General features: G+C 50.1%; 1 protein-coding gene across 1 annotated transcript in view; it reads left to right on the top strand.

The window, feature by feature from the left end:
- KCNIP3 (potassium voltage-gated channel interacting protein 3) overlaps positions 1-20,580 on the top strand; it is a 29,088-nt gene extending 8,508 nt beyond the window's left edge. The window contains exons 2-8 of the mRNA XM_033838401.2: positions 10,206-10,330; positions 10,783-10,852; positions 11,109-11,179; positions 16,245-16,352; positions 17,090-17,194; positions 17,942-18,004; positions 18,522-20,580. Coding sequence (XP_033694292.1) covers positions 10,206-10,330; positions 10,783-10,852; positions 11,109-11,179; positions 16,245-16,352; positions 17,090-17,194; positions 17,942-18,004; positions 18,522-18,569 — 590 coding nt within the window. The 3' untranslated portion in view covers positions 18,570-20,580. The remainder of the gene's footprint in view (positions 1-10,205; positions 10,331-10,782; positions 10,853-11,108; positions 11,180-16,244; positions 16,353-17,089; positions 17,195-17,941; positions 18,005-18,521) is intronic.
- The last annotated feature ends 601 nt before the right edge of the window (positions 20,581-21,181 follow it).

Genomic DNA, 21,181 nt, shown 5'->3' with positions numbered 1-21,181 from the left:
TCTTTGCTCTTCCTTTCTAGATTTTGATGGATATTTTAATTCCTCGTTATACATTTCAGAGTAAATTTATCAAGATCTTCAAAAAAATCCAACTGGATTTTTGAGATGGTGTTGAATGTACAGTTTATTACAGGAGAAATAACATCTTTATAATGTTATTATGGTCCTATCTAAAATAGAATAGCTCATTTATTCAGATTATCTTTCTATATAGCAGTCCTTCGAGTTTTGCTTAATACTTAGATACTTTTAATTATTATTGCTATTATGAATGTTATCTTTTTTATTATATTTTTAAGGGGTTATTACTGGTGTAGAAAATTGCTGTTGATTTTCATAAATTAATCTTGCATCTGGCAACCTTACTGAACTCTCAGGTATATTGATTCTTTTTGTCACTCTAGGGACCATACCATCTATAAATAGTGTTAGTTTTATCTTATACTTCCCAACTCTTACACTGTTGGGGGGGTTTTTTTGGTTGTTTTTTGGTTTTTTTTTGCCTTTTTCAAGATTTCCTTAGAGCATTGGCCAGACATCAATTAGTGGTGACTGTGGCCAACCTTGGCTTGTCCCAAATCTTAAAGAAAATATGTCTGAGCCTTTACCGTTAAACCTAATATCGTCTGTAAATAAATATATGGTTCGCAAATATAAGCTGCATCAAGTTAATAAAGTTCCCTTTGATTCTTAGCTTGCTAAGAGTTTTTGTCTATTTATTTAATTATAAATAGATGTGGAGGTTTATCAAATGCCTTTTCTGTATTAGGATTTTCATATGATTTTCTCTCCTTATACTCTTACAAATAAAACCTTCTTGATCCTGGTGTACTTTAAAAAAAATAATACAGTTGGATTCAGTTACCTGACATTTGGTTTAAGATTTTGCATCTATGTTCAAAAGTGAAATGGGCACATAATTTTCTTTTTGTTTATTTGTTTGTTTTTCCAGCTGTATTGAGATATAATTAACAGGTAGCATTGTGTACATTTATGAAATGATCACCCCAATAAAGTTAGCTGATACATCCATCACCTCACATAATTACCATTTTTGTTGTTATTGTGGGGAGAGCAATTAAGATCTGCTCCCCTAGCAACTTTCAAGTATACAATACAGTTTTGCTAACTGTAGTCCCCATGCTGTACTACAGATCCCCAGAACTTATTCTTTTTTTTTTTGGATAGTTACATTTTTTTTTCTTTAAATTTATTTATCTATTTATTTTTGGCTGCGTTGGGTCTTCGTTGCTGCGTGCGGGCTTTCTCTAGTTGCGGCGAGCAGTGGCTTCCCTTGTTACGGAGTATGGGCTCTAGGCGCACGGGCTTCAGTAGTTGTGGCACACGGGCTCAGTAGTTGTGGCTTGTGGGCTCTAGAGCGCAGGCTCAGTAGTTGTGGCACACGGGCTTAGTTGCTCCGTGGCATGTGGGATCTTCCCGGACCAGGGCTCGAACCCATGTCCCCTGCCTCGGCAGGTGGATTCTTAACTGCTGAGCCACCAGGAAAGCCCCAGAACTTATTCTTGTACCCTTTGACCAACATCTCCCCATCCCTCAATCCCCACCGCACACACACCCCCACCGTCTCCTGGCAACCACCAATCTACTCTCTGTTTCTTTGAGTTTGGCTTTTTTTTAGATGCCACATATAAGTGAGATCATACAGTATTTGTCTTTCTATGTCTGACTTACTTCACTTAGCATTATGTCCTCAAAGTTCATCCATGTTGTCACTACTTTTCATACTTGTGTTGTCCTTGTATGATTTAGGAATCAAGAAGACCGTACTGATCACTGGATTAGCAACGTGGAGATCACTGGTGATCTTAGAAAAGCAGTTTGTGTGGCACGGTGGGGCGGATGCCCCATAGAAGTTAAGATCAAGGGAGACTGGGAGGAGAGGAAGTGAAGACAGTGCGTTAAAGGACAGAAAAAGTCACTAGCTTGAGGGAAAATAGGGTCAACGGAGTTTTGTTTTCTGGATTTTCGATGAAAGAAATAGCAGCTGGTTTGGGATTTTTGTCTTATTTTATTTTTTGGCCCCCAGGGGCAGAGGATTAAGTGAATTGACTCTATTAACTTCACGGGACAGTATCAGTCTTGACCCACTTAAAACCCATCTCTTATTTATTTTTTTTCCCTTTTATCCCCTCCTTTCCCTCTTTGCCTAGAGGCAACTATTCTAAGTTTTATTTTATTTTTTCTAATTTATATACAGTACACTTAGCCTTTTTTTTTTTTGATGTCCAGTCCATGAATTTTGGCAAATAGATAGTCATGTCACCACTACCACAGTCAAGATGTAGAACAATTCTCTCACCACAGAAAACCTCCTCATCCTGCCCCATGTGTAGTCAACCCCTCCCTTGCCCCCCAGCCTCTGGCAGCCTCTGATATATCCTCCTTCCCTGTGATATTCTATAATTTTATCTTTTCCAGAATGTCATATAATTGGAGTCATACATTACGTGGCCTCTGGAGTCTGGATTCTTTCATTTCCCTAATGCATTTGAGATTCATTCGTGCTGCTGTGTGTACCAACACTTCGTTCACTTTTACTGCTGAGTCGTATTCCACTTTACGGATGTACCAGCGTTCGTTTATCCATGCACTAGCTGAAGGATATTGGGTTATTTCCAGTTTTTGGCAATTGTGAATAAAGTTGCTCTAAACATTTGCATAAACGTTGTTAGGTTTCATTTCATTTGGGTAAATAACCAGGCGTGGGATTTCTGGGCCGTATGGAAATGTATGCTTATAAATGACTGCCAAGCTGATTTCCAGAGAGGCGGCACCATTTTCATTCCTGCCAGCAAAGTATAACGGTTCCCGATACTCCAGATCCTTACCAGCACTTGATATTGACAATATTTGTTATGTAAGTGATTCTGATTGGTGTGTAGTTGTATTTTATTGTGGGTGTTTGTTTTGTTTTGTTTTGGGCTGCGTCGGGTCTTAGTTGGGGCATGCGGGATCTTCACTGTGGTGTGACTGCTTCTCTCTAGCTGTGGTGTACGGGCTCCCGAGCACGTGGGCTCTGTAGCTTGGGGCACACAGGCTTTCTAGTTGAGGCGCATGAGCTCAGTAGTTGTGGCGCGTGGGCTTAGTTGCCCAGCAGTACGTGGGATCTTAGTTCCCCAACCAGGGATCAAACCCGCATCCCCCGCATTGTAAGGCAGATCGATTACCATTGGACCACCAGGGAAGTCCCTCATTGTGGTTTTAAATATCTTTAAAACCATTTATAAAACCATTAAGTTTTATAATCAGTGTGTCTGTATCTATGAAAAAATTATCCTGGGATTTTATTGGAATTATGTTAAATCTGGAAATCATTTTGAAGATAATTGACATCTTTATGATGTTGCATCTTCCAATCCATGAACACAGTGTGTCTCATCACCTATGTGATTTCTGTGACTTCTTTCAGTGGCATTTTGTAGTTTTCAGTAAACAGATTATATGCATGTTTTGTTAGATTTTTTACCTATTTATTTTTATATTTTTATTTTATATTATCATTATTTATATTTATTTTATATTTTTAACCTATTTTCCCTATTTCATTTATGGGGTGAGTGATTGTAATTAGTATTGTTTTTAAATTTTTGGTCTCCAGTTGTACATTGCTGATCTGTAGAAATGTGATTGATTTTTGTGTGTTGACTTGGTATCCTGTGACCTTGCTACGCTCACTTATTAGAAGATTTTTTTTTTTTTTTTTTTGGAGGTACGCGGGCCTCTCACGGTTGTGGCCTCTCCCGCTGCGGAGCACAGGCTCCGGACGCACAGGCTCAGCGGCCGTGGCTCACGGGCCCAGCCGCTCCGCGGCATGTGGGATCTTCCGGGACCAGGGCACGAACCCGTGTCCCCTGCATCGGCAGGCAGACTCTCAACCACTGCGCCACCAGGGAAGCCCATAGAAGATTTTTTGTATATTCTTTGGAATTATCTACATGGATAATCATGTCATCTGCAAATAGGGTTAATTTGGGTTTTTTTCTTTCTAATCTAACTGGTATGCATTTTCTTATTTTTTTCCCCCTTTTTGCACTGGCTAGGACTTTCATTATGATGTTTAATAGGAGAAGAGAGAGCAGATATTCTTGCCTTGTTCTCAATCTTAGGGGGAAGACATTCAGTCTTTTGCCATTATGATGTTACCTATAGATTTTTTGTAGATGCCTTGTATCAAGTTGAGGAAGTTCCCTTAGATTCCTAATTTTCTGCGAGGTTTTTTTATCGTGAATGGACATTGAATTTTGTCAAATGCTTTTTCTACATCAATTGATATGATCACATATTTTTTCTTCTTTAGACTATTAGTAGAATAGATTATGTTGATTTATTTTCAAATATTGAATCAACCTTACATTCCTGGAAAATCCATTTGGTGTGGTGTATTATTTGTTTTATACATCAATAGATTCAATTTGCTGAGATTTTTGCATTTATGTTAATGAGAGATATCAGTTGGGACTATTCAGGTTATCTTTTTTATCTTGGGTGAATTTGGGTAGTTCGTGATTTTTTAGGAATTAGTTCACTTTATCAAGGTTATTGAAGTCTCTGTGAGCAGAGACTTGTTCATATTTCCTTTTTAACCTTTTAATGTCTGGAGAGTGTATACTTACTTCCCTGTTTCATTCCTCATAGCAATTATTTGTGTCTTCTCTCTCTTTTTCATTTTTGCTAGAGTTTTATCAATTTTATTGATGTTTTGAAAGAACCATCTTTTGGTTTCATTGACGTTCTCTGCTGGGTTTTTGTTTTCAGTTTCATTGATTTTTTAGAAATATTTATTTATTTTTGGCCACGTTGGGTCTTTGTTGCTGCGCGTGGGCTTTCTCTAGTTGCGGCGAGCAGGGTCTACCCTTTGTTGCAGTGTGTGGGCTTCTCATTGTGGTGGCTTCTCTTGTTGTGGAGCACAGGCTGTAGGTGCACGGGCTTCAGTAGTTGCAGCGTGTGGGCTTCAGTAGTTGTGGCACACGGGCTTCAGTAGTTGTGGCATGTGGGCTCAATAGTTGCGGCTCACAGGCTATAGAGCGCAGGCTCAGTAGTTGTGGTGCACGGGCTTAGTTGCTTCACGGCATGTGGGATCTTCCCGGACCAGGGCTCGAACCTGTGTCCCCTGCATTGGCAGGCAGATTCTTAACCACTGCGCCACCGGGGAAGTCCAATTTCATTGATTTTTGCTTTTCCTGTTTCCTTTCTTCTGCTTGCTTTGGGTTTATTTTACTCTTCTATTTCTAGTTTCTTTAGGTGGAAGCTTATATTATTTATTGAAAATCTTTCTCTCTTCTAAAATAGGCATTTATGGCTTTACATTTACCTCTAAGTACTGTTTTAGCTGCACCCCACAAATTCTGATATATCTTTTCATATGCATCCAGTTCAAAATATTTCTGTTAGCTGCCAGTTATTTTCCTGCAGAACTTGATTTCCATTTGATGTCATTTCCCTTCATCCTGAAGTTCTTCCTTTAGCATTTCTTGTAGTTCGATTCTGCTGGCAACAAATTCTCTAGCCTTCACTTATCTGAAAATGCCTTTATTTCACCCTTCTTTTTTGAAAGATCACTGAGCATAGAATTGTAGGTTAATAGATTTTTTTCTTTAAAGAATTAAAGTGTTGTTCCATTGTCTTTTTGATCTCCATCACTTCACATGAGAAGTTAGCTGTCTTTCTTATTGCTGTTCTCCTGTAGGACCTCCCCTTCTCCAGTGGCTACTTTTAAGATTTCCTCTTTATCTTTGGCTTCCATCAGTTTGATCATGATGTTCCTATGTGTGGTTTTCTCTTTATTTATCCTTTTTGGGTTCACTGAATTTTTCAAATCTGTGTATTGATACTTTTCAACAAATTTGGGGAAATTTTGGCCATTATTTATTCAAATATTTTTTATGTCCCACTTTCTCTTTCCTCTATTTCTGGTATTTTAATTACATACATATTAGGCTGCTTGATATTGTCATTAAGACTCTATGCATGGTTTTATTAGTATTTTTTTCTCTTTGTTTTCAATTTGGATAATTCCTATTGACCTGTCTTTATGGTCACTGACCTATTTTTCTGTAGTGTCTAAACTTAAGTTCATCAAGTGAATTTTTTTTTTAGATGTTGAGGTTTTTTTCAGGTTTAGAAGTTCCATTTGGTTCTTTTTTTTTTGTTTTTTTTAATAGTTTTTACTTCTCTGCTAAGATTCCCATCTGTTCACTTTTCTTTCCCTTAATACTTTCAACGTATTGGTAGTAATTGTTTTAAACTTAAATAATAATTCTAATAATTTAAAAACCTGTTAATTCTGATGGTTGCTTTATCTCTTGATCATTGGGTTACATTTTCCTGCTTCTCATGTCTTTTCAGTTTTTATTATATGATGGCTACTATGAGTGGTATATTGTAGGGAATCTGGACTATATTATCTTCACATAAAGCCATTGAATTTTAGTTTGACAGGCACTTAAATTCCTGGCAGATCCCTTCATCAGCACAGACTTTATTTTAGACTTTGTTAGAATAGGTTCGTCTTAACTTTGTTCTTAGTTCTAGAGCATGGTGCTTTCTCCCAGGGCATGGCCTTTCTGGGGTTTCAGCTGAATGCCTGAAGTTCATAGGGAAGTGTCTCCATTCTAGATGAACCAGAACTCCCAACTTTTTTCATCATTGCATGAACTCTGGTATGTCTTTTCAGGTCTCTGTCCTACTACCCCCCAACAGCTGCTCACAGCTGGGCCTTACGGAGTCTCATTCAGAACATGTGTAGCCCAGCTCTTGGCCAAAGCCCCAAGGGAAATGCCACACAGACTTCTGGGGCCCCATCTCTGTGCAGTTCCCTCCTCTCCAGGATGTTGCTCTGCAAGTCCATCTGTCTCAGCAGCCCCAAACTCTGATCTCTGCCTCATCAGCATTTCCCCACGTCACAGAAAGCATCCCCAGCCCATATCCAGGGTGAATGTGGAGCTCACTTCATATGTTTCCTCCTCCCAAAGATTGTAGTCCTGTGCTGTAGTCCAAAGCCAGCTAATACTTGCCTCACATATTTCTTCCAGTTTTCAAGTTGATTGTGGTGGGAAGGCAAGTCTAACACTCACTACCCCATCATGACCAAAGGCAAAAGTCTAAGCAGTATGTTTTTTTAATTGAGGTATCACTTACATACAGTACAATGCACAGATATTAAATGTTCAGTTCAGTAAATTTTGACAATTGTATATACCCTTTTAACCACCACCTGCTGTACTGCTTTCTAATGCCATGCGTTACTGTTACTTGTCCTATAATTCCATATAAATGGAATCATAAAGTATGAACTCTTTTATCTCTGCTTTTTTCTGAGCATAATTTTTGAGATGCATCCACGTTGTTGTATATATCAGTAGTTCATCCTTTTTTAAATGGAGTATACTATTCTGTTATGTGAATGTGCCACAGTTCCATTCTTCTGTTGATTGAGTCGTTTCCAGTTTGGGACTGTTATTAATAAAGCTACTATAAATATTCTCGTACAGGTCTGTTTGTGGACGTATGTCTTCATCTGTCCTAGGTAAATAGGTTATAAGGTTGAGGTATGTTTGACTTTATAAGAATCTGCCAAGCAGTTCTCCAAGATGGTTCCACCATTTTACACTTTCCCCGACAATATATTACATGAGAGTTCCAGTTGCTCCACATCTTCACCAACATTTGGTGGTGTCAGTGTTTTTGAAATGATAGATCTTTGGGTATTTTGCATTGGAATATCTGCATTTCTTTGACAGTGAATGCTGTCAAGCATCTTTTCCTGTGCTTATTGACCAGTTGTATCTCTTCTTTTGTGAAGTGGTCTAGTCTTTTGCCTATTTTAAAAATTGGGTTATTAAGTCTTATTTCTGTTGATTGGCAGGAGTACTTTCTATATTCTGGAAGTGAGTCTTTGCCAGATATGCGTACTGCAGATATATTTTCCAGTCTATGACTTGCTTATTGAGTTTCTAAATGACTTTATTGCTTTTTCTCTATGTTTGCCTGTTTTCTTTTTCATTAATTTCTACTCTTATGATTTTTTTTTTTTCTCCCATTGCGGAGCACAGGCTCCGGATGCGCAGGCTCAGCGGCCGTGGCTCACGGGCCCAGCCGCTCCGCGGCATGTGGGATCTTCCCAGACCGGGGCACGAACCCGTGTCCCCTGCATCGGCAGGCAGACTCTCAACCACTGCGCCACCAGGGAAGCCCTCTACTCTTATTTTTATTATGTCCTTTCTTATAACTTTGAGTTTAATTTGCTCTTATTTTTAGATTCTAGAAGCTTATATCGCTGGCTTTACACCTATCTTCTTTTCTAATAAAGGAATGTAAAGCTAAAAATTTCCTTCTAAACACAGATTTACCTGCATCCAGAAAATTATGGTATGTTGTTTTCATTATCATTTAATTCAAAATATTTCAAAATTCTCTTTGTGATTTTTCTTCTCTAACGTATGGGTTAATTAGAAGTGTGTTGTTTAGGGAATTCCCTGGAAGTCCAGTGGTTAGGACTCTGTGCTCTCGCTCTCACTGCCTGGGGCCTGGGTTCAATCCCCAGTCGTGGAATTAAGATCCCGCAAGCCATGGGCTTCCCTGGTGGCACAGTGGCTGAGAGTCTGCCTGCCGATGCAGGGGACACGGGTTCGTGCCCCGGTCCGGGAAGATCCCACATGCCGCGGAGCGGCTGGGCCCGTGAGCCACGGCCGCTGAGCCTGCGCGTCTGGAGCCTGTGCTCCGCAACGGGAGAGGCCCCAACAGTGAGAGGCCCGTGTACCGCAAAAAAAAAAAAAAAAAAAAAAAAAAAAAAGATCCCGCAAGCCACGGCAGTGCAGCCAAAAAAAAAGTGTGTTTTTTAATTTCTAAATATTTGGGATTTTAAATAGATCTTATTGTTTTAGATTCTAATTTAATACCACTGTGGTCAAAGTCTGGCACGCTGCAGGGTGAGCCCGGTAAGGCAGCCTCCCTGATGACCCACCCCGGGCCTGCAGAGCCTCACACACCTAGCCTGATCCGGCTGAGCCCTGTGCTGGGCCAGCTCCGTGCCTGGGCCTCCACCAGGAGCACTGCCTCTCAAGAGCTCTCTGCAAATTACCCGGCAATCAGGCTCTGTTGCCTTGGTCCATCCATGCACCCATTCTGCAAGAGAGCTATTTCCTTCCTTCCTTCTCTCTAAATTTCCAGTACCTCCTCCCCCCACCCCATCCTTACCCTCAAGTTGCTTCCTACTTCACAGAAGAAAATTTCGCCAAGCTCCTACCATCACAGAGCCTTGACTGCTGAGGCCGCGTTGCAGGGCTCACCCTGCAGTGGGAGCAAGCAAACAGCTGTGCGGGTAACCATGGGCTCACAGTTCCTTGGGGAAGAGGGGAGACGGGATGGTGACAGAGCAGTGGGGATGGCGCTGCCCATTTCAGTGGGAAGTTCTGTAATACGGGAGCCTGCTACTCAGCAAGGGGTAGGTATTCAGTGCCGTTTTGTTTATAGCTTTGTTTTATATTATAAACTCGATATGTGCCGTACTAAAATAAATTAGGAAAATGTAAAAAAAAAAACAAAACCCCATAAGTAAAAAATGAAAGATCACCTGAAATCTACCTCCCTTGCAAAAGGTAGCCATGGTTAGTTAATATTTTGATGGCGTTGTTATTAAAAAAAAAGATCTGGTCCCTGCCCTACGGACCCTTGACCTCCTACTCAAATGTGAATAAAAGCCCCAGACCCCGTGCGGCTGGGTAGCAGCATGTTAGGCTGGATGAGCCAAGAGGAGTGCCCTCCCAATTCCTGGGGGAAATCGGGGCGGGGAGAGGCGCATGGAGGAGGTGGTCCAGGAATTGGATCTTGAAGGTCAAGGTCCCCTGTGCTTGTCTGCTGTTTTTTTCCCTCCCACCTCCCCTTGTTCAGTGTCTCTCCAGGACAAGGCCTGCTCCCAACTCTCATCCCCATCCCACGCTCAAGGTGAGGCCAGCGGGCAGGGCCCACTCCATGTGAGGAGCAGGGCAGCAGAGAGACCAGGAGGCACAACTCCTAAGTGTGCTGTTCCTCTGTAGCCTGTACATTTGTGCAGTGCACAGCCTGGGTGACTGTACATGGTAGTCGCTCGAGGAGAGTCCCTCCACCCCTTACTTCTGCCCCTTACACTGGAGCAAGATGGGGCGGGGCCGCATGTTCCACCCTCCTGGGTCTGTATCCCCCTCCAGACAGCAGCGACAGTGAGCTGGAGCTGTCCACGGTGCGCCACCAGCCGGAGGGGCTGGACCAGCTGCAGGCACAGACCAAGTTCACCAAGAAGGAGCTGCAGTCCCTCTACAGGGGCTTCAAGAATGTGAGTGCCCCCCGTCCCCCCAGGAGAGGCCCCGATCCCCCCGGCTTTCCTGTCCCTGGCTGCAGGGTGCAGGCAGACCTTCTGACACTTCCCATGGCACAGTGAATGTCCCAGGGCCTTTATGGGGCCTGTGTTTTGTGGGAGAGCTGTCTGGGGGGTGGGCCAGGTCCTAGAGTCAGTGTTCTGAGGCACCACACCCCCTTCTGTGTGTCTCGATGCTGGTGCAGGGGAGGAACCTGCAGAGGGACCAACCTGGCATGAGGGGACTCACCACCCCCTCCCGCCGTGCCCACCCCACCCCCCAGGCTTTCCCCAGCACGGGGCTGGTGGAGCCCAGCGGTGCCTCAGGCAGCAGGTGTCCCCCAGAGGGAGGAGAGAGCCCAGGCCCTGGGGAGTCAGGATGTGGGAGGGGGGTGGCTGGGATTACTGAGAGGGGTGCCTTCCTGCTGCAGGAGTGCCCCACGGGCCTGGTGGATGAAGACACGTTCAAACTGATTTACTCCCAGTTCTTCCCTCAAGGAGGTGAGTCTGAGGCCAGGCCCCCAGTTCCTCCAAAGTTCCCGCTTCCCTGTGGCAGCCCTGCAGAGGGTGGGCATCCCTTTTATGCGGAGGGGACCCTCACCCACACACACCCTCCCCAGCATCCCTTGCCCGGTGCTGCCTCTATCCGGCAGGCAGGGGGGCTCCAGCCCAGGACTCAGCAGCGATATACCGAGGGTGCTGGGGGTAGGGGCTCAGGCGGCCCCGACACTCCCAGCCTTGCCCTTGGTCTCCCCAGATTCCACCACCTATGCGCACTTCCTCTTCAACGCCTTCGATGCAGACGGGAACGGGGCCATCCGCTTTGAGGTAGGTCCCTGTCGACCCCTCCCACGTCCCCTGGTCCTGCATCTCCCGGCCACGGTGCCACCCCCTCGGGGCCGCCAGAGGCTCAGACATGACCCTGGTGTAAACGGTCCAGTGCGTCACCCAGGGAACGAGTGGACTCTGCTTGGCTGGCCCTGGGCCTGACTGTGAAGTCAGTGAAATTTGATTTTGCTGTCTGGCTACCCTATTCTCAGCCTTTCCTTCCATTCCAGCCCCGCCAAGCCAAGGGAGCTGTTAAGGGGCACTGAGGCGGTAGTGACCCAACGTGAATTTGCATTTGAAAAGGGGGCAAGGTTTAACTAGAGGTCTGTGCTAAGGGGATCCGGGCACCCCGCCCTGGAACTTAGCCCCTTGCCCGAAAACAGGCAGAGCATCCCGGCCCGAGCAGTCTCGGGGGTCGTCCCAGCAGCACCGTGAGCGAGCCTGCCTGTCCTACCCCCGCCCCAGCCGCCTGCCCCCAGGAGGGCCCCACCTGGGTTCTGTGTGGGCAGCACGTGGGCTCCACTGAGGCCCCCGCTGTGGAGCCCAGGCCCCTAAAAATAGCTGCAGGAGAAAAGCTGAAACCTCTTCGGAGAGGAAAACCTTGCTGAGAGCCAGGCTTGATCGATAACCCCCCAGCTCGGCTTCCAAGGCCAAGGGCGGCTGACGGGAAAGTGAGAGAGAAAGCCCCTGTGCCAGCTGGGGTAATAATAACTCAAGATGCTTCTCAGCTTCCCTTATCGCTCCAGCAGGCCCGCTCGCTGACCCTCGGCCGGGGTGGGGCAGCCCAAGGCCACCGCCAGCTCTGTGACCACAGGGGTCTCACCTTCCCCGGGCCACACCCTCAGTGGATTTGTGAGCTTATAGTGTTTTCAGCCTTTTTGTTTTCAGTTCTGCCTGCACGTGGTAAAAATCCAATCAGTACAAAGGAGTAAACAGGGAAAATCCATTTTCCTTCCCTGGTCCCACCCCTGTGGCCAGTTTCTTGTGTGTCCTTTAAGAGGTACCTGAGGCTCCTGGGAATGAAGTGTGAGAAGCAGTTGTATGACAGACCCAACCGGGACTTTGGTGATGGTTTCTCTCGCTCAGGAATCAGATGACCAGACAGCTTAGCAGGGCCCCCGCATGGCGGCGGGTGTCAGGAAGGTCTCCATCCCCCTCCCGTGGTCGCCTCTCTCACCGTGGTCCCTTTAAGGGGGTCGATGGTGGGTCTTTGTTGGGGAGGTGCTGTCAGTGGCTGAGCGGGGGGCGCTGGCGCTGACCCCCTTCTGCTGGGCACCTTCTCAGAAGGTCATGCTTCTCCCTCTTGAAATTAATTCCTCCGATTTCTTATGGGGAGGCTTGCTTACCTTAGGGACCTTCTTGTTTGTTCACCTTCGGCATCTTGACATCAATGCTCTGCTCTAGGAGGCCTTTTTCAGGAAGGGAGGGGGCCGTGTATCTCCCAGGGGCCTTCCAACGGGCAGGGCCTAATCCTGGGTGCACCATGGGTGGGGATCCCTGTGGTCAGGAAGGATCCAGAGGGGTTGGGGGGAGACACTCAGCCCTCCTCGCTCCCTCAGACCAAACCTCTCAACGTGCTCTTAAAACAGAAAGTCAGGTCAGCTTATCAATATTTACAATGATCCCATCCTTTGTGTATATTCTTGGGATAATACACATACATGTTAATTCGAGTTTATTGACATGGTGAAATATTGTAACTTCCCTGCCCTCACCTGAAAGAGTAAGTAAACGGCAGAACAAGCAAACCTCAGGCCTGGTGGCTGCCCTGTCCATTACCTGCCCCTGCAGTAACTCGCTTCCTGTGCCACTGGCCAGATGATGGCTGTGGTCAGTACCCTCGGGAAGGCCTGCAGCCCCGTGATCTAATCACCCCCGCCCCACACTGAGCTCCTGCTCTGCGCTCTGGGCTGTCCCAGCCCGTGTCACTGAGGAGCCGCTCAGGGACAGCACAGAGCAGGGGCTGTGGATACGATGGGCTTCATACGCCTCGGCATTGAGACCAAGGAGCTCCGACGAGCGGCAGTCCCACGTGAAGCTGTGCTGTGTGCGGCTGGAAATGTAGAACCAGCACCTGGACGTGGGCTGGCTAGACTTGGGGTCATCTGTGTGTGACTGGGGACGGGCCAGTGGTCTCGCAGGGGACATTCCGACCCACCTCTCTCCTAGCACCGTCCCTATCATCCTACACACCCGCTAAGGGACGCCGAGTAGGGACGGTCCTGAGTGTGGCTGAGTGTGGCTACACGGCGTCTGAGGAGACTGGATGGGAGGACAGTGGTGCCGGGGTTCCCCCATGCCCACACGGAAAGAGTGGGTCCTGTGCGGGACCCACTCGTTCCCTGGTGCCCAGCTTAGGAGTCCGAGCCTTTGCCTCCCACTGGGAAAGCCCGTCAGACCCCAGGGAAGAGGCGTGATGTGGCTTCAGGAATGCGCTGCCTCTTCACTACTTCTGTAAATCACACGCGAGCTCAGCTTCAGTGGTTGGCATTCCTCAAACTCAGGCACATAAGAAATATCACACTGTTTCTCCCTTCGTACATCTTTATTTTCTTCACTTATACACACACAGGACTTTCAGGCTCCAGTAGACTTACAGGATGTGCTTTGGAACAACAGCGGTTACCACCCCCCAGATATACCCGAAGAAGCAACTACCTCCCTTGTTTTAGCCGATTGTCACTCTGTCTTCTTGTCGCCTAATAGCATCGTGTTATTGCTCCGTCCCGACTGCCCAGCTTTAGATGCTGCCCGTTGACTCCCTGCACGGGTGGGGAGTTGGGTCTTCTGCACACACGCCTTTGCCATCCCCTGGCTTTCCAGGACGATGGAGTTCAGATTGGATAAGCGCTCTCGGTTTACTCGTGATGTGAATTTGTTCCCCAGATGAGCCTTGCAGTGAACTGTGATTACGTCCCCCTTCCCTGCACACATTTTTATTTTGCCTTCAGTTCACTGTGGTCCCGATTTGTCATCTGCCTGGTGTCCGTGACCTCGTCAGTGATTCAACGCCGTCCTCCAGTCATCTGAACGGGCATCTCCCTAGCCTTCGACCAGCTCCATCGTCCTGGTGCTGGGTGCCCTCTCTCTTCCCCTCTCTCCTGGGTTGGGTCTCCTGGTTCTGGAATCCTTCATCTTCTTCTCCCTTGCTTTACTCTCTCTTTTCAGAAGCATGTCTTGCAGGAGTTTCCTACAGAAGAGTACGTGGGAGGTAATTTCTGAGCCTTTGAACGCCCGGAAGTGACTTCGTTCCGTTCTCACTCTTGCCTGATCTGTTGTGTGGGACCAGAGCCACGGCGGAAGCCGTCCTGCTGATTCCCGACCCTGCGTACAGGACCTGATCTTGTTATTGTTGTTGTTGTTTCTGTTTGGTTTTGTTTTCCTCTCTGGAAGCTTGTAGGATCCTGTCCTTGCACCCGTTTTCTGAAGTGTCTCGTGATACGTGCCTGCAGGTCACACCGTGGGCTGTTTCCCCGCATCGTTAGGTCCTCGGCAGGACCTGAACACTCAGTCTTCCCCTTCATTGCCTCTTGGACACGCTTCCCTCCGTTTCCTCCGGCTCTTCCTGGAACTCCAGCTGGTCAAGTTTCGGTCCCTCTGGAGTGGACCTCTCATTATCCGCCTTTCTATCCTATTTTCCAGCTCTGCCTTTTCACGCTGCTTTATGGAAGATTCCACGTGCTTTTCCAGCCCTTCTTCTGAGTGTGTCATTTTGCTTTCTCATTTTTAATTCCCAAGAGCTCTTTTTTGTTCCCAAGTATTCCTTTTTTATAGCATCCTATTCTTATTGTAGGGATGCCAGATATCTAATCTCTGAATCTAATAGTTCATGTTAAGTATTTTTTTCTCCTGGAATAATTTTTTGTTTCATCCAGACTGCTTTTCTCTGTTTCCCTTAGTCTTCCTTTCTCATGATACAGGCTTCCTCTAATCCAGAAAATCTAAAATTTGAGTGGGGGAAATTCCCTGGCGGTCCAGGAGTTAGGGCTCAGCGCTTTCACTGCTGGGGCCTGGGTTCGATCCCTGGTCAGGGAACTAAGATCCCGCAAGCCACATGGCGTGGCCAAAAAGATAAAAAATAAAATTTGAGGGCTTCCCTGGTGGCGCAGTGGTTGAGAGTCCGCCTGCCGATGCAGGGGACACAGGTTCGTGCCCCGGTCCGGGAGGATCCCACATGCCGCGGAGCGGCTGGGCCCGTGAGCCATGGCCACTGAGCCTGCAAGTCCGGAGCCTGTGCTCCGCAACGGGAGAGGCCACAACAGTGAGAGGCCCGCGTACTGCAAAAAATAATAATAATAAAAAAATTTTTAAATTAAAAATAAATAAATAAAAAATTAAAAAATAAAATAAAATTTGAGTGGGACCAAGCCCCGTGGTGCAAAGCCCTGTCCCTCCCTGCTTGTCCTCCATTCCCCCCCATAGACAGCCTTTCTCTGCTCCCCTTCTTTCGGAGCAGCCTGAAAGGACCCCACGGGGCAGGGAGGGCTTAACCTGCAAACCTTCTGGAAGGGGCAGGAAAGACTTGCTTCCTACCAACTGTTATAAAAAAACAGTTGAAGTTTTCACACGGAAGCCATTCGAACGTTCATTCACATTAGTAATAAACTGTCTGTCACACCTGTGACTGCACACAGGTATAGCATGACCCCAGAACTGAGCACTGTTAGTTTAGTTTTTAAGCTGTAAGTTTTTAAGCAGCTTGACACGCAGACACTTGGTAAAGTGAAAATAGAGCACCCCCTTCATTAAAGGAGCACCCCGAGGCCTTCTCTGTCAGTGGCAATGCATTAAATGGGTCTAAGACACCATACGTTTGAGTGTCTTTATTTGAGATGATCAGTTCCAGCCACTGTGCCATCCCCGCCACACACATGCGCACTCACAGGCACACGCACACACACACACTCACACTCACACTGTATTGACCTGATGGACACCATCTGCCCGCTCTGTGATGGAGGTGCCTCACCTATACAGGTGTGAATTTCAGTGGAAGCCACACGGCGAACTGGAAATAGAATCTGAGCGCTGGACCGTCACTCCTCCCCCTCCCCTTCCTCCACAGGACTTTGTGGTTGGTCTCTCCATCCTCCTGCGAGGAACAGTCCACGAGAAACTCAAGTGGGCCTTTAACCTTTATGACATTAACAAGGATGGCTACATCACCAAAGAGGTACGGGGGTGGCTGGGGAGGCTGGGAGTGACCTGTCTGCCCCCCACCCCACTGCTCTATATCCCCAGCCTCTCTCCTCCTCTCTCCTGCTGCCCTGGCTTCCTGTCCCTGCTCCCTGGCCAGAGACACAGCTCACAGCCTGGCCTTGGAGGGGACAGCAGCCAGGACCTCTCCTCCTCTCCCGGGCTCTCAGGCCTGGATACCTGGGTGCAGGGGACGTGGAGCTTTGGTGCCCCTCACCACGTGTCTCGATCCCGTTCAACAGGTGTCCTGGATCATCCTTTCTTATGGAGAGGTCCCGAGGGAGACACAAGTGGAGAAGCTGGGAGCAGGGGTGGGAGCTGGCCTTGGCTCCCACCAATTGAGGGAGAGCAGTGTGGTCCCTTAAGGCAGGGTGCAGACGGGGGCAGGGGGGTGCCTGACCACACAGGCCCACAGTCTGGCTTCGTCTGGCCCAAACATTTTTCTGTCTCTGAAATAGTTGCTACCGTTTCAAATTCTGGAGATTGCATTAAAAATCTAGCTCCAACTGCTCTTGGAGAGATAGAAGCTTGCGCTGAGTGGACTGGGTGAGGGTGAGCTCGCCTCTCTCCAGCTCCCACAGCCCTGGCCACTCACTCACCACCGCCCCTGAGGTGCCCCCCACACTTGGATGCAGCCCCTCCCCTCAGACCCTCGAACCCTCACCCCACCTCCTTACAGCCAGGCTCAGGCCAGCCCCTCCGGCCCCCCTGCAGGAGATGCTGGCCATCATGAAGTCCATCTATGACATGATGGGCCGCCACACCTACCCCATCCTGCGGGAGGACGCGCCCCTGGAGCACGTGGAGAGGTTCTTCCAGGTGAGCGCTCCAGCCCCGGGCTGCGCGGGGAAGGGCGGCTGGAAGAGGAAGGGGCTTCCGCTCTTAGGGCAGTCCTGGGCCTGCCACTCCCCTCTGTGGGCCTCCCCGCCCCCACGAGGAGGTTCAACTTGCATCCCCCATCGGGCTGGTTGTCCGGATCCCAAGGAACGATTAAAGCCATCCCCGCTCACTGATCTGCCAAACTGCGTCTCAGAGCAGGCAGGGGCTCACATATTCCAAGGTCGCCGACACCACCCAGCAGTGTTCTTGTGCCTTCCAAGAGCTGCCCCCCGCTCCGCCAGGGACCTCTCTGCAGGAGGAGAGGGTTGGGGTGACTGCTTTGTATCCGTGGGGACTGACGGAGCTAGGGCTCCGCCTCCCACTTGCTGGGGGTCCTTTAGACATGCCTCCATCCTGACTTCAGCTGCTCCACCTGCCCTGGCTGCCTGTCAGCAAGGTGAGTGGGTCCGACAAGCACGGGGCTGCTTTCTGGGGAGCAGGAGCCCGGGAGAGCTGCTGGAAAGTGTCCGGGGTGGGGGACAGACTGGGGAGACCCCAGAGAGGTCGGCCGCGTGGTGGACGTGGCTGGAGAGGGCACTTTACGTGGCCTGGATCCCGGGGAGAGGACAGAGGGGACGGGTTGGGGTGGAAGGAGCCCACCACCCGCCCCCTGGCACGTCCTCAGGCCTGGGGCAGGGGCCGGCCTGGTGGGACACAGACTTACTGAGGGCGTGGCTTGACTTGCAGAAAATGGACCGGAATCAGGATGGGGTGGTGACCATTGATGAGTTCCTGGAGACCTGTCAGAAGGTAGGCGGCGTCAGGGCTTGGGGACCCCGGTGTCCTGCCCCTGCCAGCCAGCCCACAGCCCAGCCGGGCACACGTCCCTCAGCGGCTCCCCTCAGAGGGGAGAGACGTGGAGCCCTCAGGACAGGGTCTCACTGCGGGAAGGAGCCTGGAGCCCCGGCATTGCTGCTGACACTCCCATGCAGAGCGCCTTCAGGGGCCAGGACGCCGGGCCTCCGCTGGCCTCGGCCGTCGGCCTCACCCCCCGGGCGGCCCCTCGGGTGCCCCCGGCCTCCATCTGGGCGCTCAGCCGGGGGTGGGACGGCTTGGTCCATCAGTGAGTTAACAGCTCCCAGACGGCCTGACCATCAGGCCATGGGGTTGGAGACAGGCTGTGCCTGACAGCTCCCCCTTCGCCCAGTGAGACAGGCAGAGTCCCTGGAGGGTTCCAGGTCCCTGACGAGAATCTGCTCACAGTGACATTGGATTTGGGCCCTACTAGCCCGGAGCTGACCAGGCCTCTCGTCCTCTCTCGATGCAGGACGAGAACATCATGAGTTCCATGCAGCTGTTCGAGAACGTCATCTAGGACGCTTGTGGGCGAGGGGTGTCCCTGAGTGGCTGTTACCACCTCTGCCCCAAAGATGCCAGGAGCAGCCTCCAGGAGAAACTTGTTTCTAATATATTTGCACAAAGTGAATAGTTTGCTGCAGACACACACACACACACACACACACACACACGCGCACACGCACATCCTTCCTCTGGGCTCGCAGGTGCGGGGGACAAAGGTTAGGGAGGGGCTGAGTCTGGCTGGGACCTGGGTCCAGGTGATGAGAACCACACAGCTCCCACCAGCCCCCTCCCAGGCCTCCGAGTGGGCAGCTGAAAGAGCCATGTCTTCAGGCCACTGGCCGCTGTGTGTTGCCTCCCCTGCCAAGGAGGGTCCAGGCTCTAGAGCAAAGGCCGCTCCTGTGGGAGCCCACTCGCCCCTCCTTTCTGCCACCCTCCTTTCCCACCACACAGGGGCCAGGCTCCGAAGACTGCTCTGGCCTTCTCGTTCCCCAAGCCACTCCCTGCCCACTGACTACACTTCCAGGATGGCTCTGACCCCAGGACCCCGGAGGGGCAGCTGGGGGTCAAGGGAGTTCAGACTAGGAAAGAGGTGGTAATTAGAGGCAGCTGCTTCTTGGAAATGTTTCCCTGGGTCCCAGGACGCCAGCCGGTCCACTGAGCTGGTGGGAGCCCCAGTGGTGAGGGACCAGTGGGCTCTGTTCTCCTCCACCCCAGGAAGGGGGCTTTCTAGCTGGGGGTTTCTTGGTGGGGAACCTGAGGGGAACCGTCTGCCAACTCCACCTCCCCTCCCCCAGGCTGGCTCAGTGGGGATGCAGCAGGGGGCCTGCCCACACCCCTCAGGCACCCAGGTCATTGTGGGTCCTGGGAAGAGGTCACATGGCTCAGAGCCTGGCCCCCAGGAAGCCCGGGCGGGCAGAGCAGGCCTGGGAAGGGACTTCTCCCTCCCTCTTTCCTGTTGGCCCCCATCTCCCTGAGCCCAGCAGCCTGGATGAGCCCCCTCTTCCTGGTTACGGTCCTGGAGCCTTGTAGCCGTGCTTCCACACAGACTCACCCCAAACCCCATACAAAAAGCACAAACGCCCCCAGCAGCTCAGGCCGCAGCCCACGAGGGGAGCCCATGTCCTCCTGCTGGGCTGAGGGCTGGGTGCCACCAGCCCCCATCAGGTGGCCCCAGGGTTCTGTGGAGGGTCAGTTCTGTGCCTCAGAGCAGTGGCGGGCTTGAAGCCCACCCCCCGCCCATCCCAGCTCACCAACGTTCAAAAGCACAAACCCCGGGGATTCTGCTTGGCTGGGTTCTGCTCTGAGGATGGAGGCCGGCGTCAGCCTGAAGCCAGCGCCAGCAATGAGGGCCAAGGGGCCAGAGACCGGGTGGCAGGTCAACAGAAACTTCCAGGAGAGAGAGAGAGAGAGAGGCTGCTCCCGCCTGCCCAGGCCACCCCAGGAAGAAACCCAGTCCCAGGCAGTACGGACCGTCCCAGGAACATTCCCAAAGCATACATTCCATCGGCTGCCACCCCATCTCTGCTCAGGCCTGGCCCTAGGGTGAGCAGGGCCCTCAGAGGAAGGGCAGGGTGGCGGAGGCCATGGAGGTTGGCCTGGCTCGGCCGCAGGGACCCCTTGGTACCCACACACAGGTGGTCCTCCCCCTTGGAGTTGCACTGACACCCATCTCCAGTCTGACTGGGGGCTCCCTCTCCCCTCCTCCAGGAGGGCATCAGCTTTCCCCGGCTCAGGGATATTCTCCCCCATCCCCATCCCCACCCCCTCAGCCCAGCCCTCCCAGCTGGTGTGGCTTTGCTTCTCAGGGGCCAAGGCCAAAGGAGAGGGTCACCACCATGCCCTGCCCACCCCGGCCTTGGGCCAGACTGGCTGTACGTCCAACCAGGAGGGGTCTGGCTCCCACTCTGGGATGCAAACTGGCCGCATGTCTGCATGGCAGAAAGTGTCTCCCTTGGAAGCAGCCTAGGCGGGTGGTGCCTGTTCTCAGCGCCCACCAATATTCAGTCCTGTATATTTTAATAAAATAAACTTGACAAAGGAGAGGGACTCTTGTTGGCTTTATCCCGACTCTGAAATTTGGTCCAGCCCCTCCCATCCCCGCTATGAGGCATGGCCTCTGCCCAGTGCCACACTGGTAAATGTTTAACATTCCCCGAATTGTAGCGTTTGCCGATTTCCACGCTCAATTTCAAGTTCCCAGTGTGCTATCAGTGAAGGCGGAGCGAAGAAGAGATGCCCGCGGTTGGGAAGCATTTATGAGAAGCTCCAGCCCTGCAGCCTGTACACAGAGCCACGAGGTAGGGTGACTCCTTGAGGTGCCACTTGTATTTCGTTCCCAAGTCATTTCTCTGCCAGTTCCAGGAAGTCGTTTCTGCGTGTCCCCTTGGCTGGAGGGTGCAGGTCACAGGGCAGAAGCAGAATTTGCCTGAAGACATCTTCCTTTCCTGGGTCAGTGAGGGTTATGCTAGAGGAGGGGCAAGAAGTGGGAAGCTGAGGGGAGGAGAGGAAGGGGTTCCACAACTCAGGGATGGGGAGACGGAGGTTCTGAGGGGTCTGCTAGTGCTTCAAGGGCCAGCGCCCAGGCCATGTGACGTCACTTCCACTGTTCGGCTGATGGGTGTGTCA

Source organism: Tursiops truncatus, chromosome 14 (genome assembly GCF_011762595.2).
Source record: "Tursiops truncatus isolate mTurTru1 chromosome 14, mTurTru1.mat.Y, whole genome shotgun sequence".
Classification (NCBI taxonomy): Eukaryota; Metazoa; Chordata; class Mammalia; order Artiodactyla; family Delphinidae; genus Tursiops; species Tursiops truncatus.
Note: the sequence above shows the minus strand (reverse complement) of the source record. Positions and strands in the feature narration are given on the sequence as shown.